Here is a 17,672-nt window from a genome sequence, read left to right as displayed (position 1 = left end):
AATTGTTTTCTAAACTTTTTGAGTTATTGACAGTAATAAGGGTATACTATCGTCATCATTATCAGCATATCATCTTTTAACTGCCCACAGCAAAACATAAGCCTCCCCCTCCCCCGCGAGAGGGTATTTGCTACGCTTGACAGGCGGATTGGCAACTGCAGGTTTTAAAAATGTTTTAAGAGGGACGCTGCTGCTCATCCTAGACCACACGTACGTGTACGTAGTCGCAGCACGTATTTATATATATTCAAACTACAGCTTATCAATTTAAACTAAATGTTCACCTTTCCCGCCAATTTTGCCTCCATTATGAATACTTTTCATAACAGATAACAAAAAGTACCAAATAAATATAAGTATAAAGTGTAATTCTTGACCGTCTATATAAGTAACTTTTTAAAAACTATCAATCTTATTTCCTGTCCTGCTAAAGCACCAGTTAAGCCTATCAAGTGTCACTTTTGACACTGACAGTAACTATGGAAGAACTTTGTTTTGGAAAAAAGCGGGATTAATTTAATGGTTAATTTTCTTTTCTTCAAAATAATTGTGAATCTAAATATAATACAGTATAGGCGTTTTATCCAAAAATATATACAAATAAAACTGCAGTCATATTTCAAATGTACTAAGATATTTAATTTCATCAGATTGCGATGTCTCTACAAGGACTAGACTTAGGACACATATCAAAATTAATTTCCTCATTTATTGACCAAGTTACATGTCTTGAATGGTACGTATATGAGATTTACTACTTATCTATTTACTTTGACAGATTTTAGTTAAAAAGTGAGTGCGGGGAGTGGTAATACTTAGTTATTTATACTATTTTTTTGCTTCCATACTACAACAAGTGCATCATTTCAAACTTTGCATTACACAGTCAGTTTTAATTTCTTTGTCTTCAACTTACTACATTTTATTTGACCACTTATGGATTGCACTCCCTATTATTATTTTACAAGTAGTATTTTTTATAAACCAAAATGAGTAATGATGAGTTTGGATTGTAAACCAAATTTAAAATTATTTTATTTTATTCTATATAATATTTTGGGTTCTTGTTATCTCATGAAATATTATATGAAAGCACAAACCTCACAATGCAAGTGAGGTTTGCTTGCTATCAATTATGTCACTAGTAGATATTCCTTCTGATGAAATAAAATAAGGGAAATCTATATAGTGTATTATATTTTATTTAATTTTAGATTAAGAGTAACAGAAGTAGCAACTCTATTTTAGCAACGTGTGGGCTCCACAGATCAACATAATACATAAAAACTACTTGAACACCTTCCTTCCTTCTACCTTTAGACAAAATATTTTCTTATAATCTTGGTATATTTAAGATTATTGTCTAGAGGCACCTGAACCCTTAGGTGTAAATATATTCTCAACAATATGTCATTGTAAATACTTAAAATCTTTTTACACATCTTGGGATGAACATTAGATGATTCTGGGGTTGACAAGTCCCTTCTCTTCCTCACCCCCATTCTTAAATATGTCTATACCTTGTGTAAAATAACATGGTGAAGGAAAAAGACATCAAAAACAGTACTTGACAATGCACTGAAAATTACTCATATACATATATACAATTTATGTTGATATGTTTATTCATATCAGATATATATAAAATATTAATTTTAATATGCATAACATTGGACTACTGTAATGGAAGTTATTACTAATTATTTAAATATAATTAGTTACAGATTTTATATTGCTCCAGAAACTGCAAACTGTGGACATACATTTTGCCATACATGTTGGAAAAAATGCAGATCCTGTCCTAGTTGTGCAGCTCCATTAGAAAGAAGAACATTAAAGCTTAATATACCAGTTCAGAATAAAACTGAACATATACATACCGTTATTGAGGTTTTTGAGAAACTTTTTAATGTTAAATGTAAGTAAATTATACATTTTTAAAAATATAAATGATTAATAAAATATTTGACAAGAATTCTTATTTTATAATTATTTTACTTTGTTATTGTATTTGCAGTAGATGAATTTATACTAGATGTACAAGATAATGAACTATGTTCTAAAGATGATCCTACAAAAAATGTCAAGAATTGGTTAGACAGCTCTCAAAATCACTTTTCAGCACCATTGCTTAGTTCAGAGCATTCTACTCAAGATAAGATAATAGTAGAACAATTAACAAGTAAAGTCCTAATACATGCAGACACAAAAAAAACTGCTACTCCAAAAAAAATAATCCATAAACAACCTCCACAAGATGATTGGGAAAAAATTGAAATATTACCCGTATCAAATGAAAATAATAACAGTCATGATCCTATAGATGAACATAGTTTGAATGATAAAGATGAGTACACAACATTTAATCCACGAAGAAGTTGTAGAAAAAAAGAAATTAAAAACAGTGAGCCTAGTTTAAAAAATTACGATATATCAACAGATAAACACAGTTCTAAAAATTCAAGCTTAGAAACAGAAATTAAATCAAATAATAATAAACGAAATTGGGGGAATGTTAAAAAAATGCGCAAAGAGTTCAGTAAATTAAACAAAAAGAATAGAAATAAATTAAATGTTTCAATAGAAATGTGTAAAAAAAGTCAATTGACAACCAAGACAATATCTAAGCCAGTAATAACTACAACAGATGTAGTTTCTCAAAATTATGATAATATTATTGGAGATACCACTCCTGATTTAATTAATAAATTAGATCAGCAAATTACAGAGAAAGCAACAAATAAAATTGAACAATCTACATCTTATGTAGGAAAAAGTGTTCCCATTAGTGACAAAAATTATTCAAACAATATGCGTTTAGAAAAGAATGTATCCTCTCTTGATACATCTAAAGTTTTAGAAATTGATAAAAATTGTGATAATGAGAATGTTAATAGAGTAAAGCAATCTTCAGAAAAGTCAAAAGCTAATTTATCCATAGATCATCCAAAACTGTCTTTCTTGAAAAAAAGCTCATTACAACCTAAAACAGTTGAAAATAATATGAAGACTACTAATTATGATGTTCATTGCAATACTGAAGGGAATATGGATGATATTGAGATTACAATTAAAATAGGTAACACTATAACAAATATTTTTATAAAGAAGAAGAAAAATAATATGGAATATAGTTTACACACAGATAAAGAAATTCAGACAACATTAGGCCTGCATACTTTATCTAAGAATAATAATGTCTCTCCTAATAATATGAACGATAACAATATAGAAGTTAACATAGGGTATGAAAAGGAAGTGTCAGTTGTTAGTGGAAACACACAAAAAAATAATTCGGAAAACTGTTCTGAAAATGCAAGTAATATTATGAATAAATCTCTTTCTACTAAGAAAAATACTGCATCAGCTGATACTAAAACAGCTCAATTTGAAATTACTGAAAGTGTGGAAAAGGAGATGTCCAATATCATGGAATGCGATCCAATTGATTCATGTCTAAAAAAACGAGGTATGGATAATATTACTGCAGAGCCTATAACTACTTTGAAAAACACTATTTCAAATATAAAGTCAACTATTATAGAACCATGTTTGGAGGAAGATGACTATAATGAATTAGATATATTTGATAGTAATTCTATAAAAGAAGCCAATGTACAATTATTGAAAAGTACAAAACATACACCTTCTGAAATATTAGTACCTACAATAAAAAGTAACAAAATAAGAACCCAAAAACATATTGATAAAAGAGCCAGAGAAGTGAATGATGAATTGTTTTTGCCAAACAGTAAAAAAATAAAATTGATAGATAATGTAGATGATAATATTAAAACACAAGAGAATAATGAACTTAATATTGAAGCTATGGATTATGATATCGTCATGGGTCAAGTATTTTCTAGTATAGATGCAGACATTAAAGATACTCAGAAAAGCAAAAATGTAAATGAAACTGAAAAAAATACAAAATTCATTTCTTTATCAGAAGATAGAAAAAAAGATTTGGAAACATCTATACATGAGATTACATTAAGTAATGAAAAATTCAGTGAAAATGTGTTTTCTTTCCTGGAAAAAGAAAATGAAGTGAAAACTTTAGACAAACCCAAAAATCAAGTAAGTTAGTTATTGAATGTACATAACTATTTTATTATATTATTGAGTGCAAAATTTTTAGATGTGTCATTTAATTGTTTTTTCAACAATTGCACTAATGGGAACGTTCAAGTATTACCCTTTATTGATTGATTGATTTTTACCCTCCCTCCCCCATGTGATGCGCCGTAACATTTTTCTGTACTCCCCCTTCCTGTCCCTAAAGGTAACGTAACACCCAAGTGATCATTTTTTTACTTAAAAGTCGCACCACTAACGAATATTGATAAAGAAAAGTGAATAAAAATTACGTACAATACGAGGGATTCCCCGTAAAACATAAAAGAAGTCGGGGAGATTTTAATGTTACCAACTTATGAGATTTTATTTCCCTAGTTTGTTTAAAAAAAAGTTACGGAAAACGTATTACGTTTCGCCCCTCGTAACAGTATCCAACACCCTCCTCTCACCCTCCTCAATTGCGTTACATACTACTTGAACCTTTTCAATGGTAATGGTGTTCAACCATACTTTTTTTGTAAGGGATGATGATGAATTTTTAACTCCACTTGCACTATCAGAATACCAATGAATAATGACAGGTGAGGATGAAGACAGTTCAGTTATCCCATAGAGACAAATTAAAAAAGAATTAATCACAATGGTTTCCCTGCAAACTGCATCGGAGAAGCGTGGGGTCGATCTGACAGGACATATTGCTAACAAAAAGAGGGCAGCCTTGTTGTTAGCAAAATAGAATATATTGCTTTATCAAATCTTGCACTCCATTTGACGTCGATATCAGAGAAGAATAGTGAGTACAATATTTACGACGTATAAAGATGATAATTAACTAGTACTCGTATTAGTTAATTTTATTTTTTATTGAAATCGAGAGTTATTTAAAATACGAAATCAACTACCACTGCGTAGCATTAACATTTTTTATAATTAACCACTTTGACAACTCATCAAGATAATATGTTGGCCCACCTTATTAAAAATGGCAACTATGACACATATAGACATAAACAGTACTATGTACATCCCAAAATACACAGTGACATCCATGGCACCATTGCTATTATTGAGAACTAAAGTGTTATGCATTTGTAGACGGTGACTTAAAAAACCTTTTTAATATAAAAATTATACTAGTGAATAGTAACAGTAATCTACAAAGAATAAGTAAATAAGTATTTTTCTGTGTGACGTGCCCGATATTTATTATTACCATCGAATATGTAAGCAACCAACAATTGTACTATATATAGACAAATTATCAACTAGTCTTCCATAATATGCTGGTGAATTAAAAACTTTTCAACCAACCTCAAAAAGAAGGAGGTTTTCATTCTCAAATATTGTTTGTCTATTATATTTCATACTTAAAACAATTAGAGACAATAAATATGCGTATGTCCAATCGAGAATTGAACCCGGAGTCATTTATATAAAATAATAATAACTAGTTTTACCACAATTGAAGTCCTTTTGTTTGTGGAACACAATCTTTAATTATTTTAGATTAAGTGCTTAAATTCGTCATATGAATCCTCCCACTCACACTTTGTTACACTCAAATCAGTACGTTACTGTCATATATCTATAAAACAAAATAATAAATATTTCTTTTACTTACCTGTTCACCTTATTAAAATATATTACAGTTAAAATAATTTCTCAGATTCTAAGCTACTTATTTATTTATATTATCACAATTATTAGTTTGTTTTGGAACTTTGTATATTCTTAAAAATATATTTATGCGTTTCAGATTCCCAGTTCTACTCAACAACACATAGAAAACTTATTAACGCCGGGATTATGTCAAAATTTAGCAGACACAAATGAAGTTGAGAATGTGGACAAAAAATTATGTACACCTGTACAAGACGCCAACGACGACGATTCCGACAAAAGTATAGTAGAAGAAACACCACAAAAGTAAATAACTTTTATAAATTACAAGTATATTTACTAATATTACATTTACTAATATTATAAGTCAGAAAGTGAGTTTGTTCATTTCTTTGTTTGCCACCTCTTGACGCTTTAATTCAATCAGACAGCAATATTTGGCATACACATACTATTTGGGATGGAGAACGACATTGATTATTTTTATATTATGTACCAGGATCATAAAGACTAATAATTATACTATAATAATAATAAATTTTGTGTGGAACTTATTTATCTCCACATAGTTTAAAAGAGTTGCTTCCCGCTGTCTATTCACTTTCGAATTACTCAACGGATTCTAATGCAGTTTTCATCAATAGACAGATTGATTCAAAAGGACGATTTATATATATATGTAATACAATAAGTGCATATTTTGAAATTTAAAGAAAAACTGTGCGATGTGGAGATGGTCGCTAGTTTATTAATAGAGGAAAAGTATATCTGTTTGTTTGAACACGCTAATCTCTGAAAGTATAATCTGATTTAAAAAAATCTTTTTGCATTTAAGAACTCATTTCTTGAGGAAGGTTATAAGTTATTCAACCTCACAATACGAAGGCTGGTAAAAAAATGGGCAAAGTTGGGTACAATTGGTATTACAAAAAGCGTGGATGAGTATATTTCGTAAATATAATGTCGTGAAAAATCTAAATTCTAAAATACATAGCATCGTAATACAAAATTGTTACAAATAATTTAAATAATTTTTTAGAATTTTTTTTTGTTTATGAATTCTTTTTTGCATATTTTATATCTATATCTGTTGTTATTTGTGTATTGTAAGTATGCAAATAAATTATATATCTATCAATCTAATAATCTTCTCCTTTTAGGAGGTTATTGTCGTTTTGTACATGTACTATTACAAATTTAGATATTTTATGGACTATTCCAGAAATGTATCTTTTACAAAACCGAAAAATAAAAAGGATTTGACTCATGACGAAGCGGAGAAGATTAATAACAGTAAAAACAAATGCACATCGCATTCACAAAAACAAGTGATAGAAAGTATCGTTGATGTATCCGATTCTGTGCCAAATGCATCTAAAGATACTAAAGATTTGACTGTCATTGAAGCTCTTCCAAGAAAAACCACATTGGAGACACCTCTTACAATTAATAGATTTGTTGATCACATAACACATAAGTCTACTCCCGTAGCAAGAAAATCACTTAATTTTGAAGCGGAAAACATTGATGATATAGACCAGACTTTATGTCCAACTACTGAACCAGTAGCAAAAACTACGCAAGAAAAAGAATTTTTAGTTAAAGCTTTCGAAGAGACCCCCCAAACGCCAATAAGGAAACCATTGGTATCAAGAAATTTTAAAGTGAATAATATAGACAATTGTTTGGCTGGATCATGTTTGAGTCCTGTTGAATTGGCTAAGGTAAAACTGTTATGTCGCCAATACAATTGGAAGTATACAGATAAATATATTAAAGATTTGACTCATTTAGTTGTTGGAGTCGATGAAGAAAACCGGTCACAAAGGTAATATTTTTTATAGAAGTAATGTTTTTTATTTCATTTATCTTAAAAATCACAATCACTGTTTTCATATACATAACACTTACACTTTTAACCTTCAGCTATTCTCAGTCTCAATTTTACCATTCCTCATTTTTGCCACTATAGGCCTAGCCTATCTATATGGACTATATATAGTGGTCCACATGATCGTCATATCAGCAGATATCTGTCCAATGCTAAACATGTTAAATGTGATCTAGTTAAAGGTCTTCGTTTTCATATTTTGAGATATTTTAGGATCCATACAGGAAATAAGAATTGTACAATTGCCACCTTGATGGATAAATGGTTGCTTCCCGTATGACACTCGCTACACGTTACTGAAATTATATGAAATAAGCAGTTATTGTCACAGTATAATAATAATATGTTGTTAAATATTACAGATCGGTTAAGTACATGTGCGCTTTAGCGGCATCTAAGTGGATTGTTTCATTCCAGTGGGTCGACAGCTGTTTAAAAAATAATAAAATTGTTAAAGAGGTAGGTGGTTAATCAAAATACTTATTAGCCATCATTAGTTAAGAACAAATGAAATTACAGCTTATATTTTATACAATTTGAGATTACAGTATAGGGTTTTATAAAGAATACTTAGAGGTTTCTTCCGGGTTAGCCACTCGCAAGCGATACTTCTGATATTGCAAGCATTCATAGACTACAGTACCCACTACCATTAGATGAGTGAGAGAGAATGACAGTGGTATAAAAAAAAACATAGAATACCAATCAAGCGATGACCCACCTCATGAGGGGGGAAAGGGATTGTAAGTAATGGAGACTGAGAATCCCATTGCTAGCAATATACCCAACCAGGTCGACCTCCTCGCGGTTCTCCCTGGAAACTATAATGGTTAATTCCTGGTGAATTCATCATGATGGGCTAACTGGCCTGTTTTCATTCTCATCTATCACCCTTCACTGGTGCCCCGCCAGCGTATCCCATTAGCGCAGGCGGGGTTACCATGTCATTTTCAGCCACCAAAAAAAAAAGACCCACCTCATGAAAATTAGCAACCGTCGCTTATAAATTTGAAAAGCACCTTGGACATCATAGAATATACTCTAAGATATCTCTGATACCTCTTAATTGTTGCCATTTTTGAATTTTTTTATTAAGTTTAAAATGATAAACAAGCTGATGTCCCACCTAATGGAACGAGGTAACCTTCGCCTAAAAACATGAACAGCACTGTGGGCGTCACAGAATAATCTGTGATATCCATGATACCCCTCATGCATTGACATTCTTGAGGACTATGGTATGTACAGAGGTATCTGTATTCGGTAATTTCATCAAATGTTATTAATTACAGAAACCACTAGCCATGTTAATATTAAATATTTATTTATTTATTTATTTATTTATTTAAGGAACACCAACAGCATATTGCATTATAACATATAGGTATAACAACATTAAATACAATACAATATTAATGCACATGCCTATTATAGGTATTCACATAAATACGCTCATACTAAAGCCATCTACTATAAAATTTAACTGCAATTGTTGTGTTTTTTGCTTTTAGTGATCTATTAGCAAGAATAGAGTCTCTTAAGTCTCTTACTCTCAACGCAATGCAATATAAAGCAATATTGCTTAGGTCTTTTCATGGTATGCATAGACATTCAAATAAATAATGTATTTTTGTGTAGGAACAGTATGAAGCGCTTGACGGAACTGGAGAACCTGGACCAAAGCGTTCCCGGCTTGCGAAGAAAAAATTATTTGAGGGAATGATATTTTATTGTATGCCACCATTTAGCATACTTGATGTTAATACATTAAAGGTGAATTTATTATCTTTTAATAGAAAAGTTAAACTTATTATTAAGTCCAGTTTAGCATTAGTTAAGTTATTTGTTGACACACGAGTCATCATTCTAAATAAAAAAAAAAAAAATAACGTGTTTATTAAATATCTTGTTCAATGATGCATTTTATTTGTTTAAAAATAATACATATTAATTACATTTCTTGCGTCAAATAGCTACTATCTTTTTTCTTCCCAAAGGTTGTCTGGAAGAGATAGCTTTAGCTATAAGACTCCCTTTTGTACTCCATAAGTGTAATATAATTTTATCTTTGTATTATTCTTTAAGTGGTGCAATAAAAAGTAAATAAGTAAACAATGAGATCAATGTAATCTATATTAAATGTCTCACGATTGTAGTTACTTTTTTAAGGAGAAAATCTTTTTGTTAGAAACTTTATTCTCAAGTATGGTTTTGATAATGCTACTCGTATTGTATTTTGTAATATTTAATTAATTATAGGATATACTTGAAGCGGCAGGTGGCCGAGTAGTGAACGAAGCTAAAAGCGTTAGAGTGACTGGCGATACACCGGCACTACTGTTGGCCGAACCAGAAAACACGCAAGAGAATAAATTTATATGTAAGCATTATTTCTTATGTATTATATTTTCTTAATTCCTTAGTATATATAAGTCCCGTGTCACAATGTTCGTTCTTTTTTTTTTATACCACTGAGGTGGCAAACAAGCATATGGCCAACCTGATGGTAAGCGGTTACCCTAGCCTATAAACGCCTGCAATACCAGAGGTATTACGCGCGCGTTGCCGACCCTGAAGAAACCTCTTTACCCCCTTTTGAAGAACCCCATGCTGTAGTCTCTTGGGAAAACCTCGGCAGGGAGCTCATTCCATAACCTGAGTGTTCGTGGGAGAAAGCATCTCTGAAACCGCGTTGTACGCGACCATTTAGACTGTAAGGTATGAGGGTGAACTCCCTGTCGATGGCGAGCCGTACGATGAATGAAAGTGGCCGTAGGCATCATATTGAATAATTCCTCTGAGCACAATCCGTTGTATGAGCGGTAGAACACGTAGAGCACGCTAATCTTCGAAATTGCTGAATTGGTTTTATTAATTTTTTTTAAATGTATATTGTTTGTTCCAACTTTAATAAATATATAAATAATAAATAGACTAGATAAAAAATAGTCCAGGAAGGAGTCAAAACATTTGTCTGGTCAATTAATAGTACAAACTGTCTTATTTTTAAAAATTATCAACCCTTTATTAGTTCTCTATAACAAGAAATAACGTCATTATAAAAATCTTCATTTATAAATGCACTATAATTCTGCAATAACTGTTCAATAGTGACGTTACATAAAGATGATCTGTAAACCTATCATATAGTAAATCTGTAAAAAGTATTATTCATAAACGCACTATAACAATAAGGCGAAAAGATCAAGTAGCGGTCCTATAAAGTTATAATAGACTAATGCCTACTATAAGAACATTTTGATCTGTTGACCCATTGAACCAATTTACCAAGAAATAACTACAATTATTTGCCTGGGAATGTAAGATATGATTTTGGTATGGTAGATGACTAAGAAAGAGTGTTTATAAGTTCACACGCGGACAGATGAGATTCTCACCGATGGGCAGGAGCGCCACAGAACCAGCTTCTTCAAAGGGGTCAAAGGCCTGTTCACATTTACGGGATAGCTTGAATTTCATACAACATATCCAGATATTTCATAGTCGTCCATCTGTCCGTCCGTCTGTCACAGCGTTATATCTCAGCAACTACTAATGTTAAGGAGTTGAAGACTGGAATAGATTACATATCACTCGTCCGCAATGGAATTTGCAATTTTTTTATTATGGAGTCCAAAACATACTCAAAATTTCAAAATTAGATCACTAAAATATCTGTTCAGTAGCTGATTTTAATTTATATAGGAGATATTGATACATCCGAAATAAAAAAAATCCCCTATACACGTGTATATATATATATATATATATATATATATATATATATATATATATATATATATATATATATATATATATATATATATATATATATAGATACTCTTTATTGTTTCTTCCAAAAGATTACAATAGTAAACTTATAATAAATATAAATAATTACAAGAAATAATCACAATGAGAAAACAATGGGCGACCTTATCGCTAAGAGCGATCTCTTTCAGGCAACCTTTGGATGGAGAGGAGTAATTATAAACAATTTGGTGGGAGGCACGATGAAAAATTTTGTTAGTTCTAAATATGGGAGATGTGATACATATAATAATATAAATATTATCCCTACTCATTATTATATTTATATACATACACCTACACACACATATACATATATATATACATATTAACACATATACAAATACATATACATACATACACATATTATATATATATTAACTATGTATATTTGCTGCTCAAAGTCAATGCGCCTTTCTAGAACTATGTCGAAAATAAATCGAAAGAACATATTTGGAGTATGTGTTTTTTAAAAACTTATGCATCGTAACAGTATCAATAAATAATTAATGCAATGGCATTTTGGTAATTGTAGATAAAGAAACTGCAGTTTAATTTTTTTGCCTAAATCTATCTTTGTGCTGAGTTGATAAAATTCAGACTTTCATCTTTATTTATTGCAATGATACCAATATACAAATAAAATAATACATATATAGGATTAGTTTATTGTTCAATAATAATCATAATTATTAACTACAGATATCATTCCATTGATTTCATTTAATTTGTTATTATAATTGTGATTTTTGATAACATCATAATAATTAAATATGTCAAATTACGATTCATATTATAGATTAATAATGTATTAATAACAAAATGCCAAGATAATGTCGCAAAAGAATTCAGAAAGTTAAATCTAAAAATCTTTTATTACTATTACTCTACAGCTCGTTTGCCACAACTTTAGAAAGACCCAACCTTTAGAGAACGCAGACGTAGTGTCAACATCATCATTTCGTATATACTATGTTTATATCATCATCACCTGCCTACCCTTATCCCAATTATTATTTGGGGTCGGCGTAATATATGTTTTTTATCCATATTACACAAAGATTTAGCTTATAGTTTTACGACCGGCCGCCTGCCTGAGGTCAACCCTCTTTGGGATATATATTTTAAAAATAAAAGTATTTTAATTACATCAAAAATAAAAAACGGTGGCCCTTAAAATATTTTAGTTATATGAATTTTTTTATTTATTAATTTTTTTTTTATTAATTTCCAATAATTGGTAGTTGCTGAATCGAAAAATTTGGATCAGATAATACAAGGGAATGTGAGGTGCACAGGAAAGAAATATACATACCCCATTTGGAAGCATCACTCACAATCAACAATAGTGTTAATCTATCATGAAAACTAATACAGTCATAGATTTGCCTGTCTTAAACCCATTTTCTCCATCTGTCTCGTCGCCTACAAACCAAAATTACCTGGGGGGAGGCATTGCTAGTAATGCGGACTATCAATCCCATTGCTAGCAATGTGCCCGTTAGGTGGACCTCCACGTGGTCCCCCTAGAAACCATTGTGCTGAAGCCTAGATATATTAATCACAATGTGGTAACTGATCTGCCTTTTCATTCTCACCTGCCATTCCTCACTGGTGCCCCGCCTGTGTATACCTGGAGACCTGTTCACGCCTGTGTGGACAAAAGCTGGTATTTTATAACATGTAATTGTTTCCTTCCTTAAGGAAACTGCAGAATTTTTATTCATTTATTCTTATGAGGTAACCCACTTCTGTACTTATAAGTCTGTGTGTACAGATATAACCAACTGTACAGCTCAGCATTTTATTAGCTTAGATTATAAAAATAGATAATATGGCTCCATACAAATGCTTCAAGAAAAGCGGGTCTTTTTCATACAATTTTGCGTGATAAAAAGTGATTCCTTTATAATTTCTATATTTATTTTATCTTATAATTTTTATATCTTTTTCATGCGCAAATAATTTTATTTATTAAGTAATTAAATATAGATACGTCAAGATCCATTGTGTGCGTAAGTATATAGAATATTAATGAAAAAAAAAACGAGTCAGCTAATTTGACAATTAGCTAACAAAAAGTTGACCCGTTTTTGAGGCTCGATACTCTATCTATATAATCTAAGTTTATTAGTTATAACTTATGCAAAAAATATACATCACAATTAATACATTTCAAATCATCACCGAATAGCATATAATTTCCATTTTATCAATTTCAAACTGTAAACTAAATCGAAACAAAGTATTATAACTAGTGTGCTCGTAACGTTCAAAAAGTAAAAATGTTTACTAACTAAACCAGTTTTATATTGGATATAATTCAACTATTATAATACGGGAATCAAGTTCTGAACTAGCAAATGGACCCACACATGGTCCTTCAAGCCAGAGTGCCATCAGATTTATTGAGCGATAGCAAATATTATTATTAGTATTAAGTAACAATTACTTCTGTAAAAATCTACACTGTGGATAAAAATCTACTTAATCTTTGGTATTATTTTAAACATGGGAGGAAAATTGAAATTTAGTTGTTGTACTCTTCTTGAATGCCTTGAATCAGGAATCGTTCAGTTTTTTTCCTAATATACACTTATATTAATTCCAGTAATAATGCCTATTTTCTTATAATAATAAGTTTTATATATAATAAGTTTTATATATAATAAGACACAGGGTTAATATAGTACATACGAAAATTTATAATAATGGATGGATGTTTGTTACTCTTTTAGGCAAAAACTACTGTACTCTCTACTTATATGTAATTTGCGTAATCGTCTCTTATGCAGAGGACAATTAATGAATATATTTAACAATATACAAAAGAGTATTTTTTGTGCATTGAAGAACTTTGAACTCGTCCTATCGTTATGTTAAATTCGGTAGATTGATATGCATAGTCACGTGTAATACATAATAAACACAAAATACTTTATCGCAGTAATAGTTAATTAGAAGTTAAAAAAATGTGTATGATACGTCTATATGCACATAAGCGATAAGAATTATAATGTTTAACACATAACATTATTTTGCACGTGACTTTAAAATTAAGATATGTATATAAGTAATAGATATAACTTAGATTAGAGCGACGTTGTAATGATGGATATACTTTCGATTTCCATATAGTGCAACGACCTTTCAGTTTTAAGGTACTTCATTTGTCTTTGGCTTTGGACTGTATAGGCATGGGTTTATTTACCGTTTTTCCTCCACTACCTGGTAAGAAGTATCGCGATGACAAAAAGTACTTCAATGTGCAGAGTAGTTTCGTTGAACGAAAATGCTCAAAAATGTATTATTGTACTTAATGTAAACGAAAACTTTTCGTAGCATAGGTGAAAATTAGTATAAAATAAAAGATTTACTTGCCAACAAGTAGTTCATAGACACCGATATAATTCTTTTTATGACAAAACCACGGTAAAGAAATAAGTAAAGTAATATTATTATAATGAGAAAAGGTTTGATTTATGTGTGTTTGTAATGAATAAACTAAAAACAACTAATTTTAAAAAATTCTTTCTTCTATGTCGTTACTGTATCGTTACATTTATTGTCCTGCTTATTCCCTATATTGTATAAAGCAAATAAAGTATGCATATTCATTCATTCATTCATCAATAGAAAGCTACATTATCAGTAAGATATGCTACATGTTATTAAAAAAAAATAGAGATCCTTACGAATTTTACAGATGGCGATAATTGTGAACATGCTAAATTGCCGTTCAGTATTTTTAAGTGGTAAACTGCATTTGCCAACCCAAGCGTGGCAATTACTGGCAAAACTCTCCGATGGGGGAAGCATATGTTCAGCAGTGAACAGTTAACGGCTGATATGATGATTTTTAATTGGTATGAATAATGTGAGACACAAGGCACTATTGTGCAAGGCATTATTGAATAACATATTGAACTTGTGCCTTTATTAAAGCACAAGTTCAATATGATATTCTATCTTAATACATGTAATTAAGCACACCGATGAAACTTCTTATGTGAAATAATAGTGTTTTGTTTGTATCCATATTTTGTTTCATATATGTATCAATATAAACATAATTTCACATATTTTGCAAACGTTAAACAATAATTTCCCCAAATAACACTTTATTATTGTTATAGATTTAGCAATGGAATTGAATATTGTACCGGTGAACCACGAATGGGCCTTGAACTCCCTCGGAAGCTACACTCTGAGTTCCATATATGAACTGCTGTTGTGTCCGGCCGCGCTGTTGCCCGCAGCTACCGCATCTTGGCCAGCCGATCTAGTGTCTCAAGATTGTGATTAATATGTTTAACAATTATGTATGTTATTGTAATCATAATTTTTAATACATGAATTTATATAGAAAGTTTAGATTTTTCATTTGGTTGTTTAAATATCCCCGTAACATTTATATTATTTTAATACAGGGGAGAAAATAGGTTAAGTTCCAAAAATTTTTTGTATGAAAATATATCATTGATATGATACTGTGGAATATGAATAATGAAAATTCCATGCCAAATTTTATATTTTCTTTAAAAAAAAAATATTCAAATGAATGAGACGAAACCGGAAATCTTATTAGCACTACTACTTCAAACTTTAACAATACACAATCAACGACGATTTTAATCTTAAAGAGGAGATTCTCAATATGTTTGTTTGTTTGTATGTATGTATACAAGTATCATAGTATATAAGCCTTGGGATTAACATACTGTCTGGCCACATAATTGTAAGTAATAAACTGCTATAGATTAGACAAATTTATATCACCGTAATCAATTGAACTATAAGTAAATCTACAGAATAAACTCAAAACTCAGTTTTAAATCGATTTGGAAAGTTATTTTTTACTTGAAAGGATATATTCACAGATTGATCCATAAAAAATTATCAAAATCAGTTCATTAGATCAGTTTTTAAATCAAAATAATTGATTCTACCACAATTGAAGTCGGTTTTTGTGGAACATAATTTTAAATTATGTGTAACATGGGGACAAACTAACATGCAGCTCTTTTGATGGTAAGTGATTGCCGCTGCTCATAGGCACTCGCAACATCAGACAAATTGTATATATTGCCAGCCTTTTAGGAAGAAACATGCTCTTTATGGTTATATTGAAAATAAATATTTTAAAATAAAAATAGTGAAGTCAATACTAATTCAGTTTAACCACGATTGAAGTCGGTGTTTTGTTTTGTGGAGTATAAGCTACTTGTTTACGTGATACCATATTTTATCTAACGGGGTCTTACACTGAGTGTTTCAATACAAAAACCCTTCATCTCATCAGTTACTTTAATTTGTCAATCCACACAGCCGGTCCATTGTCACACTACATTTTCCATGATATATTCTTGAGAATCCATCTTACTTGTAACGTGAACTCGGACTGCGGTAAAGTATCATGCATAAAAATCTATACAAGTCAATTAATTATCATAATCTTGATTGACTAGCATACATACGTGATACACATATCTGCACCTGCTCACGTTTTAACAAGACGTTTATCAGGTAGTAAACATAGATATAAATAGCTATACTTATAATCGGCTTATGTATTCACTTTAAATAACAAATCTCTTGCTATATGACCTTACATTGACATTATCATTAATACAAATAAATAACAAAAATAATTGCCCACCAAATACTTGTTTACTTACACCAAATTAAATGAAGAAGCAAATTGACACTTTTTATAAGATGCAGTAAACTCAGCTCTAGTATATCAAGAACTATGATAACTACCTAGGTGATTGCCTATGTACGTTTTTACTTTTAAAAGATAGTGAGAAATAATTAAAATAAATTTAAATTGGTAATCCATTATTGTCCACAATTCATTTTTATGTGTGCAATTGCTATACACACGACGTCGGCAATAATATTGCTTTACCGCACTGTTCATTCTACTACTAGTGTCTATTCACTCATTAAGGTAGGTTCACAAAGAACTGATCACCCAGTGGCGTAACAACATGGTGACAGAACAGACAAAATGCCAATTCGATTCGAAGAGGTCCCTAGTCCAAGAGGTCAGGAAGAATCTAATATTTGTTTATTGCATAAATTAGTAAATAAATATTAAATTATTTGAAGAATTGAAGTGTTAACTCAAGAACATACATAAATAATGATATAAATAAACTATCAAGATGAAGCAAAGCTACACAACTTGGCTATTTTATCCTTTGAAAATTCTTTGATTCTTTATAATAATAATATTTATAATATTCTATATAATGGGAGTATTCTA

General features: G+C 30.5%; 1 protein-coding gene across 1 annotated transcript; it reads left to right on the top strand.

Annotated features, from left to right (window-relative positions):
- Window positions 1-455: 455 nt before the first annotated feature.
- LOC113512445 (putative uncharacterized protein DDB_G0282133) lies at window positions 456-15,770 on the top strand. Its single transcript, XM_026896335.3, has 9 exons — window positions 456-736; window positions 1,719-1,918; window positions 2,018-4,080; window positions 5,837-6,006; window positions 6,923-7,528; window positions 7,954-8,050; window positions 9,230-9,364; window positions 9,851-9,971; window positions 15,538-15,770. The coding sequence occupies exons 1-9, from the start codon at window positions 657-659 to the stop codon at window positions 15,705-15,707; spliced, it is 3,642 nt and encodes a 1,213-aa protein (XP_026752136.2). The 5' UTR covers window positions 456-656; the 3' UTR covers window positions 15,708-15,770.
- The last annotated feature ends 1,902 nt before the right edge of the window (window positions 15,771-17,672 follow it).

This window comes from Galleria mellonella, unplaced genomic scaffold, assembly GCF_026898425.1.
Source record: "Galleria mellonella isolate WM207_F2 unplaced genomic scaffold, CSIRO_AGI_GalMel_v1 utg64, whole genome shotgun sequence".
NCBI classification, from domain to species: domain Eukaryota; kingdom Metazoa; phylum Arthropoda; class Insecta; order Lepidoptera; family Pyralidae; genus Galleria; species Galleria mellonella.
The sequence above is the reverse complement of the archived record's forward strand: the minus strand, read 5'-3'. Positions and strand labels throughout refer to the sequence as shown.

Bases quoted from the DNA above. Each gene is read 5' to 3' on its own strand.
- LOC113512445 (XM_026896335.3), top strand. From the start codon at position 657: ATGTCTCTACAAGGACTAGACTTAGGACACATATCAAAATTAATTTCC. The intron at 1,919-2,017 runs GTAAGTAAATTA...TTGTATTTGCAG, and splicing joins GAAACTTTTTAATGTTAAAT to TAGATGAATTTATACTAGAT. The intron at 6,007-6,922 runs GTAAATAACTTT...GGACTATTCCAG, and splicing joins GTAGAAGAAACACCACAAAA to AAATGTATCTTTTACAAAAC.